Genomic DNA, 21,558 nt, shown 5'->3' with positions numbered 1-21,558 from the left:
ATGGCCCTAGACAAGGTTATTCTCTATCTCCCTTGCTCTTTGCCCTATCCATAGAACCTCTCTCCTATGTAGGATCAGGAATAATGTGAATGTAGGGAGATTGACGATGAGGGGATCAATCCTTTAAAATGCCAGAAGTCGGAGGCGATGAAACTAAATGTACCCCAAGATCAGAAGGGACAGCGTAGTTCCAGTTTTTCCTTCAGGTGGTCATACGACTCAATCAAGTATCTGGGCATCCAATTACCGAGTCATATTGATCAGATATTTAAACTCAACTTTCTGCCTCTTATGCAATCTGTGAAGGGTGACTTGGACCGGTGGACGAGGGGGACATTCTCTTGGCTTGGTCGTGTTAGTATTCTTAAAATGAATATTTTACCTCGTCTTTTGTACCCAATGCAGGCCCTGCCGATTACGATACCCTCTTCTTTGTTTCAAACAATATATCAACACTTCACATCATTTGCATGGGCCAATAAACCTCCTAGACTTCAGAGAAAGATCCTTGCTCTAGCCAAGCGACATGGTGGGATTAGGCTGCCCAATATGGAACACTATTACCACGCTGCTCATTTGACTAGGATAGTGAAATGGCACAGACATTACTTGTTCAAGGCATGGATTGCTGTGGAACAGGGTTTTACAAACATCCCCCTGAAATGTTTACCGTGGATAGCTCCAACTCATTGGAGCTCTATGGCTGAACATCCCACTATCTATCAGACATTGCAGGTGTTTAGGACTCTACGCACGTGTAACTTGATTTCACCTCCGCACTCACATCTGACGCCAGTCTTGGGCAATCCGGATTTTGATCCGAGCCTTACTGATCATACATTTTGGGCTTGGATGTGTAGGGGACATTTCAGGGTCAGTCATGTGTCAGTACATATGACACATTATCTGTCTTCTCTCCCGGTGCCCTCTACCTATTCTCGTACATTAACCCCTTTTGAATCCATGTGTTCTCAAAAGGGCTCTGTGAGAAGAACATTATTAAATATCTATAGACTGCTGCTTACACCTGTGGAGGAATATGCCCCTCCATATATTGAGAAATGGGGGAGAGATCTTCAGATCTCCTTATCGGGAGAACCGAAGGAGAAGTTCATGATTTTATCTCATAAAGCATCAATTAGTAATGCTTATCGAGAAACTAACTTTAAAATACTTTCCCGGTAGTACAAAGTCCCACATGTTTTACACAAAATGTTCCCTGATGTTTTTCCACTTTGTTGGAGATGTGGTACGGAAGAAGGGACTCTTTTACAAATTTTTTGGAGTTGTGACAAACTTAGACTTTTTTGGACTGAGGTTCAAGATATAGTACATGAGATTACGGGGTGGTTCTTGGGAGATGACCCAGCCTGGATCCTTCTACATCACCATAATGTATCAATGGAGAAATATAAGAAATCATTGCTGAGACACTTGCTAAATGCAGCAAAGGCTCCAGCCTGTTGGAGATCCTCTGAGCCCCCATCTGTTCGACAATGGCTTGAGCGTGTTAATGAAATTCAGAAGATGGAGGATTTGCTCCATTCCCCAACTGATCGTGCAGACCAATTTAGAAAGACTTGGTACTCCTTCTCCACACCAGATAGATGTCAAAGGCTTCTGGTGTGTCTTCTGGAGATAGATCTGAGGACGTTTAGGACCCTCTTGCTTAGGGTGCTGTGGGGGGGGGGTGACAGGGGGGGAGCGAGTTCCCTCTCTTTTGTATTTGTATTATTATTATATCCCTCCCTTTCTCTGCCTCTCTCTCACAATTGTATGTTTTCATTCGGTGTAGTCACATGAAACATTGACTGTATGCAAACATTTGCTCACCAGTGTGCATTAGTATCCATATCTGTTACACTATATGTAATAGTAATTATATGTAATAGTAATTATATGCCATAGTACTATGTGAATGAAGGTCCTTCAATGTTCTAGAAAATATTACATGTGGAAACTGGAATGAAATGTTTCCTATGTACTTCTATTCCTTTTCTTTTTTCTGTATCCCTGAATTAATATATGTTTGGAAAAACTTAATAAACAGTTTAAATACAAAAAAAAAAAAAATGTGGTAATGAACCTATAGAAATCACATAATTTGTTCATGAAAAGACATAAAATATAAATCATATTTTATTATTTTACCTGAGTTCTTGTTGTAGGGAATCTTCTTCCACTGTAGAATAGAAGAAAATATGAGAACAAGTCAAAGCATATATCAAAGAGTGAGCCTTCTATGATTCAGACATAAATCACTGCACAGGCACTTAAAGAAAACAATTAGGAATTGCTATTAAAGCTTTTACTTGTTAGAAATGCAAAATTCTTATAGTTTATTTTCTGTTATCTTTTTTTCCTAGGACATGTGGTGAGAAAGCTTTGCACTTGTTAGCATTAAAGTGATCTGAGAAGGATGAAAGCTGGTGTTTATCAATACCTGCCCACACAAGGGTACACAACATATTGACAGAGCCAACAGGTGGTTTCAAAATTATTCATGTTGTTATAACAGCAACACTTGCGGAAACACACTCAGTGAAGATAACAAATGAACAAGCCAGTTACAATTTAACCCCCAACTGTAACTCCATGAAAAGATAATAAAGTGTAACAAAGGCGTAACAATCTTAAGACATGTAAGTATCATTATAGACTTATTCTGTACAGCTTGAATTTACTCTTGAACTACTGAAAATAAAGGAATTTTACAACTAACACAATATCAAATATAAGAGTAAATACAACTGTAACCAAAACCATTGCAGTACTGACTATAATATTATGTGATATTATTATTTTTAGTTTTTCCTCACTGAGGCTCTATTTGTAGTAACTAGGATTCTTTTTTAATAAGATTTTAAATATATTATATGATTCCATCAAGGGGTGTTTGATGATAATGTACAAATCGGTGTAAGATAAAGGAAATAATATGTGCTTCTCCAGATGCTTTGGCTGGGGATTCCTCTGCTGTTGGAGCCCCTGACGTCATTCTCCATACACTGTGACGTCAGGGGATCCTCCTGGACGGGAATGTGATATCAGGGGCAACCCCAGAGCCGGTGTCCCGGAGCAGAGCACTAGTATAGGCTCTGCGCCAGAATTCTGGGGAAGCCACTGACAACAGTGTCCATATATGGACAGTGATGTCAGGGGCTTGCCCAGAGCTGGGGTCCCGAAGCAGAGACACTTCTAGCACTCTGCCTGGGATTCCAGCTCTGCTCCTGACATCACTGTCCATATATGGACATGGATGTCAGGGGCAACTCCAGAGCTAGAGTCCCGGGCAGAGCGCTAGTAGGCTCTTCCTGGGACTCCAGCTGTGCTCCTGACATCACTGGGACTCCTGCTCTGGGGAAGCCCCTTACATCACTGTCGATGTATGGACAGCGATGTCATAGGCTTAACCAGAGTCCCGAAGCAGAGCCTAGCACTCTGCCTGGGACTCCAGCTTTGGGGAAGCCCCAGACATCGCTGTCCATATGTGGACAGCAATGTCAGGGAATTCCACAGAATGCCGGAGCAGAGCCTATACTAGCGGTCTGCTCGGGAGTCTGCTCTGGGGAAGCCCCAGACATCGCTGTCCATATGTGGACAGCGATGTCAAGGAATTCCACAGAGTCCCGGAGCAGAGCCTATACTAGTGGTCTGCTCGGGGCTCCGCTCTGGGGAAGACCCTGACACACTGTCCATATATGGACAGCGATGTCAGGGAATTTCACAGAATGCTGGAGCAGAGCCTATACTAGCGGTCTGCTCGGGAGTCTGCTCTGGGGAAGCCCCAGACATCGCTGTCCATATGTGGACAGCGATGTCAAGGAATTCCACAGAGTCCTGGAGCAGAGCCTGTACTAGCGGCTCTGTGTCCCGCGGGCCGCAGATGACTGCCCCAGGGGCCGCGTGCTTGAAACTCCTGGGTTAGGTAGACCATTCAACCTGTAATACCGTTTAGGACCCAAATAATAAAATAAGGTTAAGGATTGCCTGGAATTAGAGTGGAGAAAAAAGATGACTTACATTAGGATCTTTTTGTAAAAATTTCCGCTAAACCCTTTCATAGAATACCCGGGGGAATTGCCTTTATAAGACAATAATTTGATATCTAAAAGTTGTTTATGTCATCAAAAGATAATATTTCTGTTCAATTATTTACATGGTGTGTCTAGCATGATGTTAATTTATTGAAACATGGATTCATTATGGAGTTGTTTCCTGGAGTTTGTCCCAATCTGACACCTCGATAAAAATATACCTTGTCCTCGTTTGTATTAGTAACAGAAACACATTTATTGCAGAAATTGATAGACAATAATCTGGTTTAAACACATATGGACTTGTGTTTAATCATCCTGTGTTTTCTATTCTATCCAAGATCAAGCAGCTAATATTGTATGCTGAGTAAAGAAATTAGAGATGGCAAAACATATAGCCAATCATATTGCTCCCGTTCTATATACCTTGCCAAGATACACAAACATTTTGGTAATTGTCTCCATTGTCCGATAATGTCTGGTACTTACTCTATGTTTGGTCACATTAATACTTACTTTAATTGGTAAAACCAATTTTATGGCCTCGTTGTTCATTTTTACTAGACACTTCAGATTTATTAATCTAAATTGGGGATGCATCGCTCGCTATAACTCCTGTCTGTTCCGTTCCTCAATCTGGATGTTTGATCATCATAGACATGTTGTCATGTCCGTGGCTGAGGGCCGTCAGGTTCATTCTCCTCCTGATGCCTGCAGCACCGGATTTTAATGTTTAATCAGCCCATGAGTGCCCTGGACTATAAGAGGGGCCCAGCCCCTTGCTTCGATGCCTGAGCGTGGTTTGTCGTATCCTAGTTTGTCTAAGCAAATGGTCTCCCAGTGTTTTCCAGTTCCCAGTGTATCCTGTATCCTGTATCCCGTGCTATCCTGGTCAAGTGCCATGCTGTGCTGTAGTCATGCTGTGCTGTATTCCGTGCCTGACCTGCTACTCCATGCCTGACATCTACCCGCTGCCTAGTCCCAGCCAAGCCTGCCTTGCTACTGTCTGAGCTGCCACAGGTACCCTATATGAACTATAGACTGTGACCTGCGCCCTGTTGGCCAGTTGCCATGCCGCCAAGGCGGTATGGCCTAGTGGGTCCACGAACCCTACGTGACACATGTATTCTCCATGAAAGAGATTTATTAGCAGTACCACATGACCCTGAGTCTGATATTCAAGTTTCATTGGCCAAAAAGAGTTTCTGAAAAATCTTTTGATCCTAATATTGTATACCCATTGCATTATTTTTTGTTTATAATATGTTTTATTTACTGTGCACAGGGACCGCTATGGGTTCAAATGTCAACCATTCATATGCTAATTTATACATGGATAAGTTCAACATTTGACATTTATATTCCAATTTACCATCAGTACATAAAAAAATGGTTTCGTTTTATCAACAATATTTTTGCTATTTGGGCAGAATTACTCCTCTTCCCTGAAATTCATTCACATGTCATACTTTATCATCAGCTTTTATTTATGGATGCTTTAATTTAGATTAAGGATGGGTAACTGCAAACTGACTTGTATACCAAACTAACCAACACAACATTTTTCCAAGATTCCATCCTGAACATTTTTTTACATATCAAAATGATTGTAATAAAACAGCACGTTCCTTAGCCTCCCTCTAGTGGTGGCTGCCAGAATGTTATAATTTCATTCTATGTCAATGCAGGGCTTTTGGAGCTCTAAATGAGAAAAATGGAGCTCCGACTGCTATGAAGATACATTAAGAACTTTCCACGAGGGAAAATTATAACATATCCACAGGATACGTCCTAAATGTAAGATAGATGCGGGTTCCACCTCTGGGAACCGCAACTATCTCTAGAACGGGGGCCCCCTTTTAGCTTTTTGTGCTCACACTGACTCTTGGCCACTTCCTGATTACATGGTCAGGAGTTACAGAAACAGTGTAACTCACTGAGCTACTCTGTTTCTGTAACTCCTATAGTAGAGAATGGCAGTTACGGAAGCAGCATATCATGCGAGCTACGCTATTTCCGTGACTACCATTCCGTTTTATGGGGCTTAAGGAAACAGCGTAGCTCAGCAAGCTACACTGTTTTCTCCTTCATGATTGGAAATCAGCCAAAACACAAAGAAGTAGAACGGGGTTTAGTTGCCCCATTCTAGCGATAGGTGCCGGTCCCAGAGGTGTGCCTCATGAGAAAACCCCTTAAACAGCACAGAATTTAGACGAAAGATGAAAAAAACAAACAATAGTTTTGAAGGGTGGACATTCACTTTAAAGCCCTGCACCATGTCAGAAACCACCTGGAGCATAGTATTGCTGGACGTCTATTTACCATGACTAGGTGAAGAGCTAAGCAAACACCAATAGGCAGTGTTTGACATCAGTATAAATTCTTCCATACAAGTTCCTTGTACAAGTGAACAGAATGATGTTTTTTTTTCACAAGCAGATATAATGCTGTTCATTCTATAGACATGTTTATTAGTATTCATCTGTAGAGGCATAGATAGAGATATTCAGCCATACTTCCTTATTCATTATATTTAATAGTATTTATTAGCAGTATGGAGGCTTATACAGACATACAGTATATGTATCTTGGGGATACATACAGTATATTCATTCATACTTGTTTTAATAAATATTATTGAATTTATTTAGGTGTACTTTATTCTATTAAGTCTGAAAGGGAAAATAAGGATTTTATTTAAAGAAAAACTCCACTTTTGCAACATATGTTTTACTTTATACAGTAACTTTCCATATAAATGTTAAATATATTGGCAAATAATATACTCATTTAATTAAGATAGCTGAATTCAAAATTCTACTGAACTCTTTTTACCAGAGAGAAGTACATTGCGGGACGTCTGATAAATTAAAGCTAAGCTAAGCTGTTAAATTTTAAAATAGAATACAGGGATGGACATATTTACACTAGTCACTTTTATAACAGTTATTCTGCATGAAGTCCTTAAGATGGCTATAATAGTGAGATGTCTTAGTGGCAATAGTCTGAGACATTTTCTGGCTTTTTTGTATTTAGCCCCGCCCTTTTTGAACTGATCTTTGCGTCAATCTCTGCGCCAGGCCAAAAAATTGTGTAACGCCATCTATACAGTTACTAAGGTGTGGAGAATATCTTGGTGCTATAAAATAAATGTGGCTATTATTGTGACAAATATTAATAAGCAACTTACCCTTAATTTCTTTTGAGAGTATGCATAGATGAGTGTCTTCTCCATCTACCGCCATCTACATGAAAATAAAAATATAATAATGTAAATTTATAACTCGAGTTAGATAGGTATCAGTAAATCTTCCAATTGCTAAAAGAGAGCCATAAAGCAAAAGGCATGTTTAGTATTTTAGGTTTGTAACATTGAAAATGGTGAAGAGTTTCGATTCTGTCCTTGTCACAAAAGAAAGTGAATCTAGATCTGTATTGAACATGACTAGGGGAATGAGCACAGTGTGAACCATTCCCAGGAACTTCCTGGGGAAGGCATTTTTTATTTTTGCTATGGTTGCCCACTCTCATCTATGTGCTTGGGAATCGAATGTACTGTAGATCAATAATATGTATGATATGACATTGATGATCTGTTCTTATGCTTGAACTGGCAACAAGGAATGTTTTCTGTCTTGTATTAGAGCACATGGTATTGTGTGGTTGTAGTTGTACACCTTAGACCACTGCAGTAAAGTGAGGACCCCTCTGTGCTTTAAAGAATTACATAAATTTGGTTGACATGAACTTTAAATAGTAGTAAGTACGATTGTTTCAAACACATTCATCATTCTATTCTTTTAATGGCTTAAAGGTAATCTGGTCATGCATTGGTATTGGAGTCAGAAAAAGATGAATACAATAAATTATATATGTACAGTGTATCTGTGTTGATTTATCTGTATACTATAAAGGTATGTTAACTTACAGCAGATTTGTTGAAGAAATGTCTGCAACTGTTCCATAGACTTAAATGGAGTTTGTAAAAATCTATGCACAAGCTGTAGAAACAACCTTCTTTAGATGTGTAGAATGGCTTTTGAGTCACAGAATTTTCACGATCTCTGGGTATGTGGACCCACTGGGCCGTACAAACGTAGCGGGATAGCAGCTGGCCAAACAGTGTACCAAGTCAATGTCTGTATAGTCCAAGCACAAGGGTACCTGTAGCAGTTCAGACAGTAGTAACGGCTAGGCTCAGATGGGACCTTGGCAGTAGACACCAGGCATGGTGTAACACAGCAGGCGTGACGATGCCACAACATGACTCCAACTTTCTAAGGCACAGGAACAACGGTAGAATGGGATACAGAATACTGGTAGCAGGTACGGGAATACTGGGAACAGGATAAAACTAAGGGACCATTTGCAAGACTAACACGGTTAAACACAACAACGCTCAGGCAATGGGTAAAAGGGCAGAGCCCTTTTTATTGTCCAGGGTGATCATCGGTTAATTGATGATTATTTTAATGTGTGCGCACTGGTCCTTTAAGGCTGGGCACGAGTGTGCGAGCGCACCCTACGGGGCACAGTAGAAAGGAGCGGAAGTGAGCGCTGACGTTTATTGGGGAGGAGATGCGGGCCAGTGCTCTAAGATCCATGGCTATGGCCATCGGGGGATGAGTAATCCCTACGGTCCACAGCCATGAACGCTACAGTATCCCCCCTCTTACGCCCCCTCTTCTTGGGACCAGAGCGAGAGAGGAACTTTTTAATGGGGGCAGGAGCATTGAGGTTCTCTTCTGGCTCCCAAGACCTCTCCCCTGGACCAAACCCCTTTCAATCCACCAAATAAAATGTTTTTCCTCCTACTTTTTTGTCCAGGATCTCCTTAACCTCAAATACCACTGGGAGCAACTGCAGGGCTAGGCGTTTTTGTGAAGCGGTTCAGGACCACAGGCTTCAGGAGGGACACATACAAGGAGTTGAGGATCCTGAAGGTAGGGGGCAACCGAAGCTTGTAAGAGACAGGGTTGATATGCTGTAGGATCTCAATGGGTCTGAGGAACCTTGGAGCAAACATGTATGATGGCACCCTCAGCTGGATATTCCTTGAGGATAGCCAGACTTTGGTACCTGGATGATACAGAGGTGCCTCTCTTCTCTTAGCATCTGCTTTTTGCTTCATGCGATCGAATGCCTGCAGAATAGAGGACAGGGTTTGCAACCGAACCTGTAGAAAATCTCCAAATGCAGAGTCAGTTGCGGGTACCAGGGATGTAACCGGAACCAGGAAGAGGAATTTGTGGATGTTGGCAGTAGACAATGTAGAATGGTGTGGAGGTGGTGGACTCACTTGTGTTGTTGTTGTGCGAGAGCTCGGCCTATGGAAGAAGCTGTACCCAGTCATCATGCTGCGTGGGGGTGAAGTGGTGAAGATAATTCTCCATGATTTGGTTAATCCTCTCGACGTGGCCATTAGACTGGGGATGATAGGCTGAAGAAAAGTCCAACTTCACGTCTAGGAGTTTACAGAGGGCTCTCCAGGATTGGATGGGCTGCGCCCTCTAGCAGATGTCTCCACTCCTCCAGAGCCAATTTAATGGCCAGTAACTCCCGATCCCCAATAGAGTAATTGCGCTCTGCGGAGGAAAAAAGTCTCGAATAATAGCCACATATCACTGCCTTTCCTTTGAGGCCTCTCTGAAACAGAAGTGCACCTGAACCAACAGAGGAAGCGTCCACCTCCAACAAGAATTGTCGAGAGATGTCAGGATAATGGAGGATTGAGGCTGAGGTAAAGGCATTCTTGAGGCTATTAAATGCAGATTCTGCCTCTGGAGTCCACACCTTGGCATTTACACCCTTCTTGGTAAGGGTAGAGATGGGAGCCGTCAATGATGAGATGTTTGGGATAAACTGCCGGTAGAAGTTGTCGAATCCCAAAACATGATATGAAGAGGCAAACCATGCAAACAGAAGATGTGCTGGATAAAGAGATTATCCAGCCAAGGAGCAGAAGTTAGTCCGGTCAGCAGGCTAAAATGAGCCATCTTCGAGAACTGGTCCACCACCACCCAGACCGTATTGCATCCTGCAGAGGAAGAAAGGTCAGTGGCAAAGTCCATTGCTATATGCTGCCAGGGAGCATTGGGCACATTCAGAGGTTAGAGCAGACCGGCAGACTTGGAGTGAGCAACTTTGTTGGAAGCACACACAGTGCAGGACGAGACAAAGTCCATAATATCTTTGGGCAGCGTGGGCCACCAGAAATGACGGGCAATCAGATCTTAGGTCTTACGAGCACCCGTGTGCCCAGCCAGTTTAGGGCTATGCCCCCAGCGTAGGTGTTAAGGATCTGCCAGGCACAGCTTCTGTATCCACTCCCATAGGTAATCAGTCTGCACCTGCTTCTATGTCTGTGAGACTGACTCCATCTTCCACCACTCAGGATGGCAGGCTTAGGAGTGGGAGAGCCTATCACAGCCTGGCCAGACGGAGCTAGCTCCCGCCCTCTGTCTATTTATACCTGCCTTTCCTGATCCTCCTTGCTTGTGATTCTTCTCGTTTTGTTTCCTGGCCCTGCTGCAGCTTCTTGAACCATTTGACCCTGCTTCATATTGACCCTGGCTTACTGACTACTCTCCTGCTCTGCGTTTGGTACATCGTACACTCCTGGTTTGACTCGGCTTGTTCACTACTTTCCTGCTCTGCGTTTGGTACCTCGTACACTCCTGGTTTGACTCGGCTCGTTCACCACTCTTGTTGCTCACGGTGTTGCCGTGGGCAACTGCCCATTTTCCCTTGCTTCTGTGTACCCTTGTCTGTTTGTCTGTCGTGCACTTACTGAGCGTAGGGACCGTCGCCCAGTTGTACCCCGTCGCCTAGGGCGGGTCGTTGCAAGTAGGCAGGGACTGAGTGGCGGGTAGATTAGGGCTCACTTGTCTGTTTCCTTACCCCCATCATTACAGTAGGATTCTCCTCTTGTCTGCCAACCTTTCAAAAGTCCTCCCCGGAGGGATGTCTCTAAGTTGCAGAGGATTAGCAGAAATAATACAGGATGGGTAAAGGATACTTTGTGGAGGCTCCACGGTGTCCTCTGCTTCAAATGACCTGGACAAGGCATCGGACCTCACATTTTTGTCCACGGGCCGGTAGTGGAGCCCAAACTGGAACTGGGCGAAGAACAGCGACCACCTGGCTTGACGGGGTTTCAGCCGTTGAGCCGACTGGAGATGTGTAAGGTTCTTGTGTTCGGTGCATATCAGGATGGGGTGGGCTGCGCCCTCTAGCAGATGTCTCCACTCCTCCAGAGCCAATTTAATGGCCAGTAACTCCCGATCCCCAATAGAGTAATTGTGCTCTAGCCACATATCACTGCCTTTCCTTTGAGGCCTCTCTGAAAACAGAAGTGCACCTGCACCAACAGAGGAAGCGTCCACCTCCAACAAGAACTGTCGAGAGATGTCAGGATGATGGAGGATTGAGGCTGAGGTAAAGGCATTCTTGAGGCTATTAAATGCAGATTCTGCCTCTGGAGTCCACACCTTGGCGTTCACACCCTTCTTGGTGAGGGTAGAGATGGGAGCCTTCAATGATGAGAAGTTTGGGATAAACTGCCGGTAGAAGTTGGCAAATCCCAAAAACGCTGTATGGAGCGCAGGCCCTGAGAACGTGGCCATTCCAGGACAGACTTTACTTTCTCAGGATCCATCTTAAGACCTTGATCCGGGAGGGACAGAGAGTTATTTTCAAAGACGCACTTCTGAAGCTTAGCATACAGACGATTCTCCCGTAATCGCAGTAGAACCTGATGAACATGCCTCTCATGAGTTGTCGGATCTGGAGAGAAAATCAGAATATCATCGAGACAGACCATAACACAGACATAGAGAAGATCTCGGAAGATATCATTGACGATTCCTGGAAGACCGTGGGAGCATTACACAGACAGAAGGGCATCACCAGGTATTCGTAGTGCCCATCTCGAGTGTTAAACGCCGTCTTCCACTCATTATCTTGACTGATTCGGATCAAATTATAAGCCCCGACGCAAGTCTAGTTTAGCGAAGATCTTGACTCCTCGTATGCGATCAAATAGTTCAGAGATCCATCTTTTTTCTTGACAAAGAAGAATTCGGCCCTGGCCAGGGAGGAGGATTTTTGAATAAAACCCCTCTCCAGAATCTCCTTGATATAGGCCGACATAGACTGAGTCTCTAACAAGGAGAGAGGGTATACCTGACCATGGGGAGGGGACGCATTTGGAACCAGTTCAATGGGGCAGTCATAAGCCCAGTGTGGAGGAAGCGTCTCAGCCTCCTTCTTGCTGAAGACATCCGAAAACTGAGAGAACTGAGGGGGTAATCCTGCCAATGACTGAGGCAGAGGAGGCTGGACAGGATGGATCTGTAATAGACAGTGGCTGCGACATTTGGAGCCCCATTGGAGAACTTCTCCGGAATTCCAGTCCAGGACTGGGGCATGTAGTCTGAGCCAAGGCAGGCCCAGTAGGACAGGATTGACGGCTTTAGGCAAAACAAGAAACAAAATTAGTTCCGAATGAAGGGCTCCAACTTGGAACTTCAGCGGCTTGGTTTCAGATACGATCGGGTCGGGCAGAGGCAGTCCATTCACTGAGGCAACAGCCAAAGACGTCTCCAAAGGGACTGTGGTTAACTGGAGAAGATCCACTAGGTCTTTTTGGATGAAGTTTGCTGCGGACCCTGAATCCAGATATGCAGAGTCCCAGTGTGTCTTTTCACCAGACATTATGGTCACGGGAGTGGACAGTTTCGAGGACAACTATCTATATAGCGCCTTTCCACCTAGGGTTGTCTCTCCGACCAATCCTAGGCATTGGAGTTTATTTTGCTTCTGAGGGCACAAACGCATAACATGGCCTCCGAGGCCGCAATACAGACAAAGTCCTGATGTGCGTGTTTCTCCTGGGCAGACAGTTTGAGCCGGTCTATCTGCATAGGCTCCTCTGGTGGGACAAATGGTGAGGGCAACAGGGATTGCTGGAAGATATGAGCCAGCTTAGGGAATCTTCTCTCCCAGCGAACCTCTTGGGATCACTCCCGGATCCTCATGTCAATCTGGGTGGCTAGAAGTATGAGGTCATCCAGGGTAGGTGGCAGATCACGAACGGCAAGCTCGTCTTTAATTTTAGGAGACAGTCCCTGCCAGAATGTGGCCACCAAGGCCTTGTTGTTCTAGGACAGCTCTGCCGCCAGGGTGCGGAACTAAATGGCGTACTCGCCAACGGAGGTGTGCCCCTGGCGAAGGGTCAGAAGAGATGCAGCTGCTGAGGAGACTCGTCCAGGTTCCTCAAATACAGTGCGAAAAGTCTGTAGGAAACACTGGAAGTCACGGGGCTCTGGTCCCTGACGTTCCCAGATAGGGTTTGCCCATGCTAGGGCCTTGCCAGTAAGGAGTGAGACTATAAATGCAATCCTTGTTCCATCAGGAGGAAATGCTCTGGCATGTAGACTGAAGTGGATCTGGCATTCGTTCAGAAATCCCCTGCAGGTCCTCGCGTGTCCATCGTAGCGAGGAGGTAGTGGCAGTGAGTATCGGGTGTCAGCACCCCTACTGACAGAGGAACAGCCGGAGCAAAAGGAACGGATGCTGAGATGACTGGAGCATGTGCATCCAGCTGATGTGTAATGGCGTTGACCGCATGAAGGACTTGGTCTAGTCGTAATTGGCAGACTAACATGTCCGCCCCTATGGCTTGTGATGTCGTCACAGTCTTGGGTTGACCAGCGGGGTCCATGGCCTGAGCGTACTGTCACGATCTGTGGGTATGTGGACCCACTGGGCCTTACTGCCGTTGCAGGATAGCAGCTGGCCAAACAGTGTACCAAGTCAATGTCTATATAGTCCAAGCACAAGGGTACCTGTGTTAGTTCAGACAGTAGTAACGGCTAGGCTCAGATGGGACCTTGGCAGCTGACACCAGGCGTGGTGCAACACAGCAGGCGTGACGATGGCACAACACGACTCCAACTTTCTAAGGCACAGGAACAATGGTAGCACGGGATACAGGATACAGGTAGCAGGTATGGGAACACTGGGAACAGGACAACACTAAGGGACCATTTGCAAGACTAACATGGGTAAACACAACAACGCTCAGTCAATAAGTGAAAGGGCAGTGCCCTTTTTATAGTCCAGGGTGATCATGGGTTAATTTATGATTATTTTAATTTGCATGCGCTGGCCATTTAAGGCCGGGCACGAGTGTGCACGCGCACCATTCGGGACACAGCAGAACGGAGTGGAAGTGAGTGCTGGCATCTCATGAGGAGGAGATGCGGGCCAGCGCTCACAGATCCATGGCTGCAACCGTCGGGGTGTGAGTAATCCCGACGGTCCGCGTCCGTGGACTCTACTCAATGTCTGCAATGTTCATGTATGCAGAAAGGGACTGCTCAATGCCAGGTTCTTTCTGGGGCCAGCTTTAATGTTTTTATATATAACATTTAGACCATTAATGTTAACCCCTTTGGGACAATAGGAATATTGGTGAGTTTAACAGCCTCCCGGACTCTTTGTTTTGGAAAAAGCATCACATTACAAGGATATTCCATTTATTTATAATGCACAACTAAAACCTTTTACAGAACTGCAGAGACTGCACAAGATAGCTGATTATGGTCTGTTTAGATATTTTCAAATTAAACACGCCATTTTGGCCATTAAATATAAATCACGTTTAGTTCTTACACATTTTCAATCATTAGAATGTTTAAAAATAAGAAAGGACTTTTGTCCTCACTATATAAAAAAATCCTTTTAGGGATGAAGGAAATCATATTAAATCACAAAGAAAATTGGATAAGGATCTTGGGGTTAGGATCAATTGGGGGTTAGCTTTTTAAACATATCGGAGAAGCATCATTAAATCAAGATCCCAGATTTATTTGTTTTATGATCAATCATAGACTTTATTATATACCGAAGCTCTTAAAGGTTATGGGGTTAAGGAATAATGATAATTGTCAGAAATGTGGTATACATCAAGCGGATCTTATCCACTTGTTGTTGCGTTGTCCCAAGCTACATAGGTACTGGAGTGGAGTAGCAGGACCTATTTCTAAATTAATTCGGAAAGAGGTTTCAATCAAACCGATGCTAATTATTTTTGGCATCTCCGGTCTTTTGAAAGACAGTGGTTGTAGCAAACTAATTAGAAAGATTTTGTTTCTGGCAAGATTGGTTATCATTTATAAATGGATCTCAAATGATTTCCAATGGGAAGTAGAATGGCACCCTAAGGTGAATAGAGTGATGCTTTTAGAAAGATCATATTACTTGACACTAAGTAAAGAGGAAGGGGATTTTAGGGCTGGTTTAAAATGTGTTAGTAACAGTTTGAGGAGTAATGTTTTGTTTTTGTCTTGTTTTCCTCTTTTCTTTCTCTCTCTCTAGCTCACTCCCCCTCCCTACACAATATTTTCCAGGGTTTTAGAGGGTGATTGTTGATTTTCCAGCATTGACTTTTGTGATGTCTGTACTACATAATATTTTGTTTAATATAATGTTAATTCTGAACATTTTCAACGTTTTTTTGTTATGTAGTATGGAATGTTTTGTTATATAATTCAACAACAATAAAAAATTATATTATAAAAAAATAACTTGACCCAACTCATCACATGCTAAGCAAATATATGCATCTTAAAAGATGTATAGTCCTATGCTTTGCTATAATTCCAAATGATCATAGTTCTCATTTACATAGAATAGTATAGTATAGCATTGGTTCAACACAAACATATTTAGCATCCCAACAATATTACAAACAACAGACAATGCGGCATAATTGCAAAAATAGTCTTTTGTTTTATTTAATGCTGTGTATTATAGAGTTGTAAGCACACTGAAGATGTACAACTGAGTGTCCTCTTTGTGGAAGCAATTGTAATGTGAAACATGATCTATCCTGTGCTGCGGAGTTGTGATTGAAGGCACTGACCTGCCATAGACTTATAATAGGGGAGCAGGTGTGGCAATGATGGACTTTAATTTCCTTTAATAAACCTTTTATGTGCCACACTTTTACTGCCATTCTACGCTCTCCAAGGTCCTGCACATAATAGGTTCATTACTTTTGATTACTATAGTCTATTGAGATAAACAACTCCAGAACGCTGTATATATTATGTGCAGATATACTATTTATCCATTGTGTTTTTTATGGCAAGCAACTCCGCGGACAAAATTAAAAGCAGTCTGTGCTTCAGTTCTAAAAGGAATTACTACTTGTTCAAACCCAAGTAAATGCCAAGAAATGATTTTATTGAAATATTGCCCTGTTTCATTGTTCTTTCAGGCATCTATTATGGACACACAATATTCATAATTGTTCCGTATTTCATGTAGTTTGTTCATTTATGTACTTAGTTTTGCAAATGGCCTACATTTAGGGACACATACAAAACCTCTGCCGTGAACCATCTGAGCGATATGTAACTGATTTCAATCAGTTTTCTTTCATTGTATAGTTTACAAATAAATGTTTCACCATCATTCTAGTCAATGCAATTAAAAAAAAAAAAAGGTATTTATGAGTAACATTGAACAAGTTAAACTTTGTGTTTATGTTCTAGTTATTCAATATTTGCTATTTAATGATCATGTGCATTTGTTGGACTTTTTTTTGCTACTAACAAGAAGCTATTTATATGTAATAATCCCATATTAATGTCGTAATGGAGGTTTTCTATGCCAGATATTAAGGACAAACAGACACATAGAAAGTCACCCAGCAATGTTTCACTGTCTGAGCTGCCTTCTGTTCAACTAGCTTTGGACAAGAAACAATACTCAGATAAAAAGGGTTTGCTGGTTTCTATGATTTACTGTACTCCAGGGCCAAACACACAGTCATTTGGGGCAATGTAATGGTGGGTAGCCAATAGATAGCGACAGCCCAACATACAGTTGTCCCGTTCTGACACATTGAATGGTTTCTCTTCTTTGTAGAAAACGTTCTATTTAGAAAAATTGAACGAAAAAAATCTCTTTTTTAATTATGACTGCTTGCATTTAAAAAAAATTCAACACCCAAATGACTCATTTAAAAACGTAACAGTCTCCTTAATAAGTTGCCTTTTCCTTTAGCAGTAATAAATGCAAACAATGCTTTCTAATAATTCCATATCAATCCTCCTCATCTGTTAAATCTAAACCTCTTTATACAGTGAACAAGTCACCACAATTGAAATTCCAGAAGAAATCAGAAAAACTTGTTAAAATATATCTTGCAGAGCTACTTTCAGGGTTTCAGTATTTGAAGCAAAACTTATCTAGAATATTGTATCTTGTCCCAGCAGAATATCCAAATATTACAGCTTCAAAAGAGACAATGTTCAATCGTGACAACATATAAAAATAATATGTTAAAATGGAATCTTCTATACAAAATAGATAACATTATTTCTAGTATAAATAAAGCATTGCACAGTACGAACATCATATCATGAATATTGATACATATATCAATAGACAAACATGGTGTTGGTGCATTGAATAATAAAGATGCAAAACAAAAGCAGGTCTGCATCTAAATGACTGAGAAGAAACTAAATGAAAGGTTTTTTTAGTTGGCCTAGTCAAAATCTTGACTTGATCCAAATAGCATTGCCAGCTAAAAACGGTCACATTAGTGACACAGGTGTTCTCTATAAATTTGTTAAACAATGCATTAATATATATATATTTTTTTAAATGATGTATTTACTCAAGGTCCTTTTGTCTTTTATGATATTTTGTGTAGTGATCTGAAACTCTCTAGTGTGTAATGGTAGACGCCTGGGAAGAGGGGCAAATACTATTCCACACCGCTGTATATTTGCTTTATGCTTCAATATTGCTTTGCACCATATGTCATAGTGAATGTTTGTTTAATGTATATAAAATAGCAACCCTGAAAACAGATGAAAATAATCTTCATAATGAAATACTGTGCACCAATAATTCCTGTTATGAATATTCTTAAAAATCAATTCATGAAAATGAATAAAGTGTTAATATATTAAGGTGTCCCATTTACCAGAGTACAAATGTAGGGGCATTTATTTGAGAATTGCAAAAAGTATTGGGGTCACACATTGTACCATCCTTACATGCTTACCAGACATCAACTAATTTGACATCCCCTACCCATAACTAGCAAAACTACGTATCCCCTCTCCCCAGAAGACAATATCTAACTTTAAGGGGTTATCTGCTTTTGAAAACACCTACTTGTTAGAAGGGTCCCTTGATAATAAGCTAATCACAAAGTGGTCCCCCCTGCTGGGACCCCCTGCGATTAGCTGTTATTTGTGAGGAAACATGGCAGCAAGTGTTGAATTTCCCTGCAGCGCCAAGGCAGGGGCAACTAAGAATTGCATAATGCCCATTCAAATCAATAGGTTGTTTGTGTAATGCAGGACTGGACAGGAGGATCCTGAACAAAGGACCCCCTTATATTAACTCAGAGTTCCCTAATAGGGTGTATAAAACTGTTTTTTTTTTCTAAACTATACAACCCCTTTAATTATCTTCTTTCCTCACTGAAGACAGATACATATATCCAGAACTGCTGTTTTTTGTTTAGCCCGCCTTACAAAAAAACGAAATAAAAAGAGATCAAAAAGTTATATTTAGGCCCTGTTCACATCAGCGTTGCCCTTCCGTTGAGGGGGTTCCGTCTATTGATTCCGTTAAAACAACGGAACCCCTTCACAACGATGACTAACGGAAACCATTAGCAAAGTTTCCGTTGCCATTGAGATCAATGGTGATGCAAACGGAAGCTAAGGTTTCTGGTTGCCATTCCGTTGAGGGGTTACAGGGTGGAAACCTCAGACGGAACCCCGCAATGGAAGGGCAACGCTGATGTGAACAGGCCTTTACCCCAAAATGGAAGCAATTAATTAAAAAAGCCCTCATATAGCTCCATCAAGGAAAAAAAAATAAATGTTATGGCTTTCAGAATATGGCAACACAAAAACAAATGTTTTTTTTTTTACAAAAGTGTTTTTGTTGTGCAAAAGTAGTAAAACTATATAAAGGTAGTATTGCTGTAATCTTACTGACCCGTACAATAAAGTTAACATTTCATTCATAGCTCACAATGAATATTGTATAAATAAATCTCAAAAGACAATGGCGAAATAGCTTTTTTATTATAAAAGTTAAACAATGCATCCTATGTACCCCAAAATGGTGATATTTAAAAAACACAACTCATCCCCCCCAACTCATACCGCTACATCAACGAAAAAAATAAAAATGCTATGGGTCTTGGAATGCGGCAATACAAAAACATTAATTTTATTGTGCAAAAGTAGTAAATCAAATAATGATATAAAAATGATGGCAGAATTGCTATTTTAATTTTTTTTTACTCCTCTCTCAAAAAATGTTTCATAAAAGTTATACAATACATTATTTTTACCCCAAAATAGTGCCAATAAAAAATTAAAACTCGGCCTGCAAAAAACCTGCCCAACAAAATTATCTGACTATGTAAGATCAAAAAAATTGCCGCATCCTGAAATCTAAAATAAGCCGCGTACTTAATGGATTAAATACAACTTTACAAAACTGACACTTTGCATTACTCATCCTGCAGGTAAAAACAATCTAAACAGAAAGCACGACAGCCATGGTGATAAAAGATCATACCCGCCCCTATAGATTTATTGAAATGCAATGATAACACTGGAGACAATGCAAAAAAAGAAATCGTCCTGCCACCACATACATTTTTTTTTCATACACGCTTCGAAACGAGTAAGGCTTCGTTCACATCTGCGTTGGGACTCTGTTCATGGGTTCCATCGGAGCTTTCCGTCAAGGGAACCCATGAACGGAATCCAAACTGAAACAAAAGAAAAAACATAGAATTCCGTTTGTATCACCATTGATTCCAATGATGACAGATCCGGTGCAAATGGTTTCCGTCATTTTGACAGAATGAATGGCACAGTCGACTATGGTACTGATCCTGTCAAAACTAAGGAACCCTTAAACAATGGTGACAAACGGAAACCATTTTCACCGGATCCGTCACCAATGGCGATGCAAACGGAAGCCTATGGTTTCCATTTTATTCAGTTTGGATTCCGTTCACGGGTTCCCCTGACGAAACGCTCAGACGGAACGCATGAACTGAGTCCCAACGCACATGTGAATGAAGCCTAAGCGTAAGTCTTTTTTGTGTGTGTATGAAGGATTTTATGAGGTTATCCCAATAAAGACTGATTTTTATTGGATTGGAGTGCACCGTACTTGGTCTATAGTAGTCCAAATAACCATGAACATTAGTTTACATAATTTACATGGTTTTGGAACTATTACACAATGCCTTATAAAATATTTTTTTTATTTCTAAGCCTGCATGTTTTGTTTCTTCTGTGCTACGATTACATATTAACCAAGCCTCTTGTCATAAATAGATAACATAGAGATGACACCCATGCCACATACAGATTTAGCCGTCTTTATCTTGACTTTTAATGCATTAAATACACAGTGGAAAGATCCCTTATCTTGACTTTTTCAATGACTTTTTCAATGGCTTTTGTTATGTGATATCACGTTGCAGCAAGTTATCAGAGTCAAGATAAAGATGGCTACATCCGTATGAGGTTTAGTTGCTGTTCACTTAGATTATCCTCAGCTATCTGGAAATATTTGAAATTTTTAAATCAGGTGCAGCTCATTGTAAAACTAAAGTACCTTTTACACTGGCTGATAATTGGCTGATGCAGCGAGCGCCGATCAACGACGAGACACCGTTGGTCGGCGCTCGTTTGTTCCTCTCACACAGAGCTATGGATGGGGACGAGCGGTCGTTACTCCGATCACTCGTCCCCATACATTATTATCATGTTGGCAGCGCGTCTCCATGTTTACCCAGGGAGATGTTCTGCCGACGATAATATTTAACTTTTTTAAAATGATACGATCAGCAGATGATCGAGCGTTTGCTCGTTCACCTGCTGATCGCTGCCCTTTTTAGACAGGGCAATTATCGGCAACGAGTGTTCTAAGAACGCTCGTCTGCCTGATAATCGCCTAGTTTAAAACCTCCTGATCAAAATATAAATATCCAGCTAACTAGCCCAGGCTTACACTGAACTATTTTGCCATTGTCATACATTCTATAGACATACTATATAGTTACTGGAATATTTTTACATAAATTGACATTATAGGTAATGCTAAACAATAAGATGTAACTTGTAGGATGGCAAACATTGGTCATCACTTAGTGATTATACTTTAAAGACAAAAGTTTTACTCTAACAAAAGCACCATCTGGAATATTCAAGTTATCGTTTCTCCCTCTTAATGCTGTGTGGTCCTCATCACAAATTTCAAAAAAGACACAACATTAAAGGGGTTGTCCGGTTTCAGCAAATTAATGTTACTATTTTGTATAATTAAAAGTTATACAATTTTCCAATATACCCTCCGTATTAATTCCTTATGATTTTCAAGATCTCTGCTTGTTGTTATTCAGTAGGAACATTCATTTTTTAGTTCCAGTGGATACATTTCTGTCCATGGT

The 21,558-nt window shown here is 41.6% G+C and overlaps 1 protein-coding gene across 4 annotated transcripts in view; it reads right to left on the bottom strand.

Annotated features, from left to right (window-relative positions):
- The window catches only part of ST18 (ST18 C2H2C-type zinc finger transcription factor), a 277,907-nt gene that overhangs the window by 141,555 nt on the left and 114,794 nt on the right, over positions 1-21,558 (bottom strand). For all 4 annotated transcript variants that reach the window (XM_075826255.1, XM_075826253.1, XM_075826256.1 and 1 more), the window contains exons 2-3: positions 7,228-7,282; positions 2,152-2,182 (exon numbers count right to left, since the gene is read on the bottom strand). In XM_075826255.1, coding sequence (XP_075682370.1) covers positions 2,152-2,182; positions 7,228-7,282 — 86 coding nt within the window. The remainder of the gene's footprint in view (positions 1-2,151; positions 2,183-7,227; positions 7,283-21,558) is intronic.

The sequence above is a fragment of the Rhinoderma darwinii genome, chromosome 5 (genome assembly GCF_050947455.1).
Source record: "Rhinoderma darwinii isolate aRhiDar2 chromosome 5, aRhiDar2.hap1, whole genome shotgun sequence".
In the NCBI taxonomy this organism is placed as follows: domain Eukaryota; kingdom Metazoa; phylum Chordata; class Amphibia; order Anura; family Rhinodermatidae; genus Rhinoderma; species Rhinoderma darwinii.
This window is presented reverse-complemented; position numbering and strand designations above follow the sequence as displayed.